Source organism: Aspergillus fijiensis, assembly GCF_003184825.1.
Source record: "Aspergillus fijiensis CBS 313.89 unplaced genomic scaffold BO72scaffold_69, whole genome shotgun sequence".
Classification (NCBI taxonomy): Eukaryota; Fungi; Ascomycota; class Eurotiomycetes; order Eurotiales; family Aspergillaceae; genus Aspergillus; species Aspergillus fijiensis.
In genome coordinates, this window is record NW_024469045.1 from 130,408 (window position 1) to 140,828 (window position 10,421).

General features: G+C 50.3%; 3 protein-coding genes across 3 annotated transcripts; 1 reads left to right on the plus strand and 2 right to left on the minus strand.

Annotated features, from left to right (window-relative positions):
- Positions 1-85: 85 nt before the first annotated feature.
- BO72DRAFT_489534 (galactose-proton symport) lies at positions 86-2,565 on the minus strand (the record flags this gene model as incomplete). Its single annotated transcript, XM_040948094.1, has 8 exons — positions 2,329-2,565; positions 2,192-2,266; positions 1,866-2,129; positions 1,768-1,793; positions 1,612-1,702; positions 532-1,538; positions 367-481; positions 86-311 (listed from the first exon to the last, which is right to left on the minus strand). Exons 1-8 carry the CDS (start codon positions 2,382-2,384, stop codon positions 86-88), a joined length of 1,860 nt encoding a protein of 619 aa, XP_040796783.1. The 5' UTR covers positions 2,385-2,565.
- Positions 2,566-4,607: 2,042 nt separating this feature from the next.
- Positions 4,608-6,414, minus strand: BO72DRAFT_452394 (folylpolyglutamate synthase). The gene is made up of 5 exons (XM_040945715.1): positions 6,364-6,414; positions 6,147-6,311; positions 5,184-6,079; positions 4,976-5,130; positions 4,608-4,923 (listed from the first exon to the last, which is right to left on the minus strand). Exons 1-5 carry the CDS (start codon positions 6,379-6,381, stop codon positions 4,694-4,696), a joined length of 1,464 nt encoding a protein of 487 aa, XP_040796784.1. The 5' UTR covers positions 6,382-6,414; the 3' UTR covers positions 4,608-4,693.
- Positions 6,415-7,006: 592 nt separating this feature from the next.
- Positions 7,007-10,099, plus strand: BO72DRAFT_414111 (uncharacterized protein). The gene is made up of 7 exons (XM_040942529.1): positions 7,007-7,315; positions 7,385-7,487; positions 7,548-7,712; positions 7,775-7,836; positions 7,893-8,607; positions 8,783-8,840; positions 8,900-10,099. The coding sequence occupies exons 1-7, from the start codon at positions 7,066-7,068 to the stop codon at positions 9,821-9,823; spliced, it is 2,277 nt and encodes a 758-aa protein (XP_040796785.1). The 5' UTR covers positions 7,007-7,065; the 3' UTR covers positions 9,824-10,099.
- The last annotated feature ends 322 nt before the right edge of the window (positions 10,100-10,421 follow it).

The following is a 10,421-nucleotide window of genomic DNA, read 5'->3' on the forward strand; positions in this document are numbered from 1 at the left end:
AAGGAAATGCGCTGCAGGGGATTCGATCGAGCAGGATGGATGCGAGAAGCGTCGACAGGTCTGCTGTAAATCGTTCTTTGGTAACCTAGCTGCTGGTCGCGAGGTGGTCGAGCTTGTACAAAGGCTCAAGGCTTGCACCGCGACGGCGGAAGATGTAGCGATTGATCCACCAAGGGAGCACCTGGAACAATTGATAGCGCATGTGCATGGCTGTGGGCACTCCGAAGATGTAGTCGAGCTCTTCGAGAGTCCGCTGCTTGGTCTCGGGGACCCAGAAGAAGATCATAACAAACGCAGTGATGTTGAGGGCTCTGAGATGTAATGAGTTAAGAGCTAGGTCCTTGAACCATGCACGGAGCGACTTACGCGTAGAATCCGAAGGCACCAGTTGGGGTCATCACTGCAAGCGTGCGCGGGAATGTGATGGAGAGGACCGAAGCCCAGCCCATATTGATTGCCACACCCCAGGACATTCCAATCTCTGAGAAGGGGTAAGCATATAATGATATGTTTATATTGTTGAAAACTTACCTCTATGGGACAGTGGAAAAACTTCGGCGGAGTAGGTGAACGGAACAGGACCCTCCCCTGGAGAATAGAATGCAGCGAAGATGAAGACAAAAAGCGCAATACATGCCAGGTGAGCAGTGGACTCTTCCGGGATGTAGAAGCAGAAGCCGGCAGCCAGCAAGGTCCAGGCCATGTTTGGGAAGGTGAAGAGCAACAAAGTTCTACGACCGAAAGTGTCGATAGTGGACACAGCGGGAAAGGCGAAAAGGAAGTTCACAAGACCAAATCCCCAGGAGGCAAAAAGAGCCCCGGTAACACTGGCCCCTGCCTGTTGGAAGACAGTAGACGAATAGAAGGCGACAATGTTGATACCACACATCTGCTGTGCGATCATTACTGTGAAACAAGCAAGGGTGGCACGCCGAATCCGGGGAATAGTGAACAGTTCTCCGAAACGATTGATGTAATTACCCGTACCAGAAATGTCCTGCTCGATCTTGATCTGAGCATAGATGTAGTACAGATCGCGTGCAGCCTGCAATTCGGTATTGCGCAAACGACGCAGAGACTGATATGCGTTGCGAAGCTTGCCCTTCTTGATGTACCAACGAGGGGATTCTGGACAGAAATAAACCCCGAGAAGCAAAGGTACGGCTGGGATAAAAGCAGAGCCCAGCTGAAGTCTCCACGAGATATCGCCTGTGTTCTTGACAGCAAGGTTTGCCGAGCAACCAAGGAGAATACCGAAAGCTGTCCATAGCTGCCAGCACATCACAAGACCGCCACGGATAGTAGCCGGGGTGTTTTCAGCACAGAACACGGGAATAGTGGCCGCTTTGAGTCCCATACCCAGCCCCAGCAAGAGACGGGTAACGAAAAGCTGGGGCCAGGTCTGAGCACAGGCTGAACCGATCGGGGAAAGAAGACAGAAAATAGCAGAAATGAAGATGGCGCCACGGCGACCAAGATACTTGTTGGCAGGGTCAGACAGCCAGCAACCGAGAAAGGCACTGGAAATGAACGGAGCTCTATTTGAGACGTAGGTAAGCTTCTTGGCTTTTGTTTATAGTAGCAAGCGCAGAAGGGCCAAGGGCGACATACGCATTGATGAGACCAACAAGCCACTGGTTTCTAGCGGCATCGGGACCCTTCTCCGGAATCCCCAAAGCAACGGGGAAGGAGAGATTGGCACCTTGGAAGAGCCGACCAGTCAGTCATAGGCTGATAGAGAATATGTGATTTATAGCCGTTACTTACCATTACTTCCAGTTTGGTCCCACCCCCTGAATTCGTGTGTTAGTCATTTGAACTTCAATGCTGGGTGGGAAATATTTCTGTGGGATGCGATTGCTTACTGAACAGCAGCTCCAATGGAGCAGAGAACGATGCTGAAGTACAAAGCACGAGGCTGTCTCCACTTGTGTGCTGTCTCGTTGCGAACGGCAGTAATCTCCTCATCGGTCATATCAGGCACAGAAGCATACATCTGAGGGTCGCGTGCCACGAGAGCACCCTTTCTCAGATTAGGAAGAATCTCAGTCAACTGAAACTCTTCAGCAAACTGTTCAACATCACGAACCACTTGAGCGGGAGTCAAGTCGGCAAGGGGATTCTTGATCCTAGTTTCAAGTTAGCAGCTGCAGTGTGGATCGTAGTACCACAAAATATCAGGACAACTTACTTGGCAGTGACATTGTTGTTCAGATTGATGTGCTCAGCAGTGCCCTTCTCCATTGCTTCAGGCTCAGTACCAAGGCTGTACATCTCAGTCAACATGGGAATGATACAAGAAGTCAGCCGGGATACAGGAACACCTACCTCTGGTCAACCTCCGCGTCGACCGACTGAATCTGAGACCCTTCCTCCTTTGCCATAGTGTTGGTCAGGACTAACACAGATGTGCAAGTGTCTTTAGTTACAGGGCTAGGGTAGGATGAAGACAGCTGATATGTAGAATGTGGACAGATAGAAAGGAGAGACCTACTTAAGAGACAAGAGAAGAGAAGAAGAAGAAGAAGAAAGGAAGGAAGGAAGGCAGAAAAAGGAATGGTTGGGGGGGGGGGGAATGGGAGAGATGATGAGAAGAGGAAGAAGAAGAGAAAGAAGAGGAAGAGAGGAAGAAGTAAGGAAAGGAAAGAAATGGGAAGGCGAGACAAGAAGATGGTAGAGGGACGGACAAAGAGTGCAAATGGTGAGAGGGCGGATCCGACCCCGGCGGGTTGGTTACATTCACTGCAGCTGCTAAACACCCCCTCCCTTCGCGGGGAAGAAACCACGGGGCTAACAACTTTACCACTCAGTCTAGAATTCCTGATAGTGATGCAGTGGTATGATTTACTTCCAGTGACCCTGCTAAGGGTTCTGTGTCTGATAGTGCACCTATAGGAGAAAGAGACACTGTCTTCATCTCCAATGAACCGGATATGTTGGGCAGATACAAGACTTCTCAAAGGCAAAACAAAGTATAGACAGATTCTCAGAACATTCAAGTCAAGTGATGTCGATCTGACATGAAAGATAAACCCACCCCGGCTTCCCCAGGTCTCTCGGACAATGGTTCCAGATCACGGTTACCAGTCGGAAGATACCTAGTAAGATACTTGGCAGTGTCAGCCGGGTGTCTGTGGGGGGTGACATGCTTTATCTGGCGGAGAAAGTACTGTACTAGTACTATGCTGTAGACACTCACCACAAGAAACTCAAGAAACACAAAGTCCGACCCAATGACTCTGCTTTGAAACTACGTCAACGTACGGCTTGCCACCATGAGCCCTCCTCTTTGCTAAGAACTGTCGCTTTGAGAACGTACCAAAACATAGCATTCGTCTCTCCTTTTTTCTTTCTTTATGGATCAATGGTCTCGAATCCTCACTACAGTATTCTTTGCGCAAATCCTCAATCTCTATTCGCCATGCGAGGACGATGGCCGCCTCTCGTTGTGACACGAAAGACGACACTCGAGTCTTGCATACCAGAGACTGGCGGTGGACCAGATTTCTAACAAACCACAAAATCGGAATCTGACCAGCAAGGTCTCTATCTTTGACTTCCACCAATCCTGATGCGAGCCTTGCACAGGAACTGGTGTGACCCCGAAAGACTAGACCACTGATTCGGTGGCTCCCCCCGCCTGAACGATTGACCCCACGGGGATACACAACTGCTTCAACACGACACGGTTACGATCAGCTAATTTTCGAGCTCAAGTCTTCCTAAGTTTATGCTCTTCCGTCGCTTCCATGACTGGCTAACCATTTGGTCTACTATCAGGGTTGCCGTATGCTTCGGATTTCCAGTCTCTAGATCTACCTCTTTTGACGTTCCTCGTTCGGACAACCCTCTCGTCTCTGGTTCATTGATCCAGACTCACGTGCAAACCCAAATCCGGGGCCTCATCAAAGAATCTACAATGACAGGCCACAGACTCATCGAGGCCGATCCAAGGTTATGGAAGCGGGTCTCAGAACGGTTCTTTATCCAACGAAGGCTCCGCGGGAGGCCTGCAGGGGTGCAGTACAGTGCAGGCCACGCACCTAGCCGTTTCGAAACACGAAGTGTCACTGGATCGAGTAACTCTGGATCAGGACAGGGCCAGGGTCGTCTTTGAAGGCATCAAAGCCTGACCGCTGGTTGATGGCAAAGTGCTTGGTTTTTAGGCCGAGCGCGCCCCGCGTGCCTTTGATCAGGTGTGTCAGCACTGGTCGCTGTCCCGAGTGGATGCTTCAGGAAAGGTGCATTATTGTCTAGGTGGGCAAGTATGGTGGGCCAAGTACCTTTCAATGTCTCAATCCAGAGATAATGACTAAGCCTGCGATGATTAACAAACAGCGAATTAAGCTTCCTCCAATGCTCCCGCCCAGGGTTATGGCGCCATGCAAGCGAAGCTTGGTTAGGCTTAGACAGGTCTTATTGGCGACATCCTCCGCATGTCTCGAAGCCACGCTGAATATATCGATCTTATGGTATTGATAGCTAGAACTAGATGACTTCAGCCTATCGATCCTACATCACGAAGGCCAGATTATTTGAAAAGATCAGGGAAGCTAGACTCTAAGAATCTTCTTGCGCGAAAAGCTGCTCAGATGCTAAATTCAGTGGCCATTGGCAGTGATCTATCTAATGGTAAATAAATATCTACAATGGTCTATCGCATCTCTTTCGACAGAGAGTAGCATAAGCAGAGTTATACTTGAGGCCGTAAGATGCTGAGAGCACCTCCAGCCAGATGAAGACTGCCAGTCACGAGGATCTGAGCACCGCCTTGTGCAGCGCCGATTCTGTTGGCCAGTTTGATCGCGCCCTCGATAGTTGCTTCACTCAAGACTGAGGCCTTGGCATCGCGTTGTCTCCACAACGAAGTATATATGGAGCACATATCTGGGAATGGGGTCTCCGGGATTTTGAGAGTTTTATCTATCATGGATGTCAGCTCTGGATCAGCCAGCGAAGTTGTTGCGGTACTCGCCTATTCTGGTGGATCCATCTACCCTCTCTTCGTACGTGGTAAATATGACATATTCCGGCATAGCCCGCAATTCCGCAAGCGCCTTCGCCAGACACTCGACAAGGTCAACCCCGTCACGCTCCTCCGAGAAGTGACTGAAAATCAGAATGCGGCATCTGGTTCTGGAGTCAGCTTACTTTGTCTGACTACGAGAAGTGGTCCGACTTACAGATTTCTTGCAGGCGTGTTGGTGTTTGAGACAAACCATGCAGCCGCTTGTCCGAGACTCAACGTGTTATGAGCCCCATCTATGAACCACCGAGATTCTCCATTCTCGATGATCTCAAACCTACCAGCCCACTTAAAATTTTCCACAGCACCGGCAATGTCTGACTCGTCCAATGTATGCTCTGGCGTTTTGATTTTTAGCCAGGCTCTAGTTAGCTCAAGAGCCAGAGAACAGTTCAGGCGCTGCACAGGGATACTAAGAGTCTTGTCATTGACCGGAAGCGAGTCATTCGTCGAGACAAATGTCAAAGTGGTCCGCCTTTCAGCAGCTCGAAGGCGCAGCACCTCGGCGGGATCTTCCTCCTGCGAGACTGAGAACGCAGGTGCGCCGGGCTTGAAAATCCCGGATTTATGCCAAGCAACGTTCTCAATCGTGGGGCCAAGCTGCGCAACATGATCCATACCGAGAGCGGTGATAGCTGTCACCGCCGGCTTCTGAATGACATTTGTGGCGTCATATTCTCCGCCGTGGTGCGTTTCGAATATAGCCGCATCAACATTCTCTCTGATGAATGTGTGAAACGCAAGAAGGGCGAGAAGCTGAAGATAGCGCGGCTGTCTGGCAGGAAGGACACTAGGTTCTGGACTAGGGGCCTCCAGCTTTTCCCATACTTCGAAGAAGTAACGAGTGAATAGCTCCTCCGGTATCGGCTGCTCGTTGATCTGGATCCTCTCGCGGATGCACTGCAAATCAGGCGAAGTATAAAGCCCGACCTTCTGAGGGAATCCGGTGCGCAACCCATGGGTGCGAAGAAAGGAGCGGGTGAATGCACAGGTGCTGCCTTTCCCTTTGGTACCGGCGACATGAACGATGTTGAGGCCGTTCACATCATTGTCCTAACAGCATTCATGTAAGAAGAAACCATTGTGGCGTGATGAGATGCTAGCTTTGAACAGTCCTTACCGAGTGCCCTAATTTCCGCAACCAGTCTTCCATTCCAACCAAGCTAGGCACGCCCCGCAATGCTTGGTTGTCAGTCGGGGTCGCTGCATCTTGGTTTGTCGGGACCAGCGCGGGCGCTCTTGGCCGAGCTTTTCGTCGGCGGCTCTCCAGGAGTTTCAGAGCGTTCTAGCATTGCTTAAGAAAATTTGAATCGAGAAGAGGAGTTGACTGGCCATACCTCGTAGCTGCGCTTCATATCGGCAGGGCCCCTGGAATATGACGGCTCTGGGGAGGTTAACACAAAATCAGGCTCATTTGCCCCACGCATCTTATCTCGCAGCCCATGTCGCCGACGCCGGTCTCTCGGCATCGGCATCGGCATCTCATTCCTAAGGCGTCATGACACGTGACCGTGGAGGCAATGCCATCGAAAATCGATTCTAGCTACTTTATTGCTCTCGTATCCTGTTAGTTCAGATGATCAAATGATGAGCTCAAAGAGAGTGACCGTCAGGCCGACAGGTGAGGTTGAGAGATAGCCCAAGTTCCGTGCTATGTACACCTCGGAAACAAGACAACGCATGCGCCAAGTCTGTACTTGTTTGACCCAAGACCATATATCTGTATTGACTCTCATCGGACGATCAACCTCTCTTCATAAAGAACTAAAGTCACTCGGGCAGCCCAGTCTCGATCTAAGCTGAAACTATCGGGGCGTTTTATACATCGAGACACACTGCCAGGATCGCGGGCTTGAATGAGACACTTCCACAAACGGTTAGATTCACCCTGCAGTGGAGTATCACGTGGCGGTCTGTCAAATGCTCCAGGCTGGATTCCGAGACAACTGATTTGAACCAGATAAGGACCTCTAGCCAATACCGCTAGTGCTTTACTTTGCATACGCGCATTGCAATGCTTCTTCTATAAGGTACTCTATATGTCTTACCTACCGATTACGGAGATAACGTCCGCACAGGCTCTCCTGAGAGCAGGAGAACCGTTTGTCCCATTTTCCGAGTACACAGTCCAAGAGATCGAGAGCTTGTCGGACGACCAGGCCCATGAGTGGCTGAATCGCAAATTGCAGGAAGGAAAACCCTTCGTACTTCGTGGATTCAATACAACTAGCAGATGGGATAACTCGATCCTGAATAATGGAACCTTGGCCGCCTTGTCAGCTTCGAGAGGTATGTGGCGGTCGAGCAACTATTTCCTCGGGAAGTTCTGCAGCTTACAGGACGGTCTCGGTACTCAAGCGATACCGGTTAGGAACTGCTCTACAGGGCGGGATATAAAGCTGCGACTGCAGGAGATTTTGTACCAGGCAGACCACCCACCCCCGAGCATTGGACGAGATTTGTATGTGGCCTATTATATCCTCCAGGGCTAGCTCCATCAGCTCACAGACTCGCTTCGAAGCCTCTACGCCAAGGATCTACAATGCCCCAAAGATTGGATTCGTGCATTGGACTCTGTTTTGCCGCCGCCTCTAAGGCACTTGGGCACTCTTGATCTGTTCCGAGTACTACCAAAAGAAATTGCTCCAGAGGTTTTGATGGCATATGTCGGTACTCAAAATTCGTTGTAAGTTGGATGTCAGGACCTTGCCACGCTGCTCGATCAGTTAACACATAGGCTACGGATAGCTCTGGCTTTCATCGATGCTTCAGTGGGACAGCTGCGCTGAACCTCCTTATCGAATCCCAAGGTAATACACACAACCTCAATCATCCTTATACACAGAAGTTCTCAGCTCGCAGTTAGGAAGCGGGCATGGGTCCATATGTTTTGGCACGGACAAACATGCACAAACCCAGTATGATGCTTTCATGCAAGAGCTCGGGAAATCACCTCATACGGACTGGGCGAACGTCACAGTTACCCAGCTAGGTCGTGCGAATTTTCCCATTTATGTCGCTGATCAGTTTCCTGGGGACTTGGTTGTTTTTCCTCCTGCCACTGCTCACCAGGTCTGGAATGTCAATTCTCTGGTTACTAAAGTGGTGTGGAACATAATGCACAGCTCTTCACTCACCTATTTCTTCGACTATATTCAGCCCGTTTATCAACAGCTATGTCATGCAGATACCGGCCGGGTACCTCTGGTTCTTCTACATGCACTTAAAAGCGGGTCTTGCCGGCCAGAAGACGATGCCCTTCTTCTAAGTCTCTTCCAGCAGATGATCGAGGATGAAGACATAGAGAATGAACCAAGTGTACAGTTGAAGCTCATAGACACTCAAGGTGCGGTGGTCGAATGCAACTTTTGCGGCTTGACGATCTGGAATCGTCATTTGCACTGCGAGCAGTGTGGAGATTTTGACCTATGTCTCAAGTGCTTCGTGTCTGGACGCAGCTGTAAACACTTCAACAATTTTATTTGGGCTGAGCTTCTTCCAAGGGACTACTGCAACAATGTCATCAGCAGTGCGCGAAGCAAGTTAGGTGCACAGCAGTCTTCAAGTCCCCCGCGTACAAAGTACGGACCCTCGAATATTTTGGTTCTTGAACACAAAATTCCAAAGAAACACTGCCTACCTTCATTACGGCCTTTCTCTTTCTCTTCTTTCTATGCAACCTTTTACAGTCACCTAGCCTCCGTCCCAGTCAATTCACAACCAAGTTTGTTCTTAGCTAATGGTTGCTTTCTTCAGTCGAAAGTCTTTGGGAACGTTGGCCGCAGCAGCAGCCACTGCACGAAAGCAGTCTACGGTAAACTAGCCTCCTGCAGACCTCACCAAGGCGTAATAACTGGTTGACAATCGGAATAGGAGCGACTTTGCCATCTATGCCGTGATAGTCATTCGGTCTGGAAAGGAATGACATGCTCACGATGTGATGCCTTCTTCTGTTTTCGTGGGCTCCACAGGCACTTCGATATTGATTTGATTCCGTATCTCAGAGATGCAGATTCTTGGATCTGCCCGAAGTGCTCGCAGGTGTGTAATTGTCGGTGTTGCCACTTTGCCGAGCCGTATCGTAGTAAGGACAAGCCTGTGCGAGCCCGGGTGAAACCAGTCGACCAACGAGGGCGCATTACCGGTTTTGTCGATAATGTATTTGACCAGAGGAGAGGCAAAAGAGCGGCCCAGAACGCATCTCCACAGCCATATAATGCTTCACAGAGTGGGAAGCGACCGAAAACTCACTTCAACGAGGATGTCATTAGACCAGGACAGCAGATTGATGGGCCTCATGCTTCCCCCGACATTCGGACCTATGAGTCGGGGGGAATTCAACAGACCAAGACCTTGACCCAAATCAGGGACAAACCGGCAGAGCAGGCGGAGCTAGCCTCTGTGCGAATCCAAGCCCCAAAGGGACAACTTCGCATCAGTGACCTAGTGGAAGACCGTGACTCAGATCGAGCGCAACAGCTTCCGCGCGCATTGCCTTCCCACCATTCCTCTATAGCGTCTACCACACCAGAAGACAATCCATACTCTTTTACAGGCGATATCAGCATCGCCGCTCTCGAGAGAAAGCTGGACTCGCTACGCCAGTATGCAGCAGAGTTATTGGACCTATCGCTTGTTGACTCGCATGCGAAGCTCCTCGAAAAGGTCGCCGAGATGCAGAAGCAGGTGGAAGAACAGAAGCGACGAAAGGCCGAGGTGCTTTTCAGCAACCTCCACCGAGACTTTCCTGATCTGGCTAATATCGCTCGAGAGGAGGCGCGACGACGAGGGCTCTAGAGATAACGCGCAGATTCCGTGATAGTTGTTGGAACGGACATGGCGAAAGAAGCGGACTAGACCATAGACTGTCCGTCGAATCGATCTCACCAACAGGTCTTTTGGCCCTTTAGAGTAAAAATGCAGAGAGAGTAGTAACGGGAAGGTCACTCAAGGTATAGTTTCAGATATAGTCCCGAAAATTGAGAATCGCTCGTGTAGTATCGTGATTAAATAAACACGACTGTTCTGACGTGGAAGACAGCATACATCAGGTTGACATCAGGGAAGACGAGCCAAAGGGGGAGGCGGAAGTGATCCAAGGAAGCAGGCGGAGTTCCAGCCGGCGGTGATCCTCACCTCTCTCTCTCCAGTCTCCACATTCATCCCTCCTCCTTCCCTCCCCTCAAAGGCCCTCCTCTCTTCCTTGCCTTTGCCTCTCTCTCACACTTCTCTCTCTCCATCCTCCCATCACCCAACCAACCCCTCTCTCCTTTTTTTTGTCCTGCTCCACACTCGCCTTTTGGTCAATAAGGCCAAGTTTTCTTGCTGGATATCTCTCTTTATTCGAGTTCGCCAACACTGAACCGGAGTCTTTCCCCAGGAATCAACCAAATTT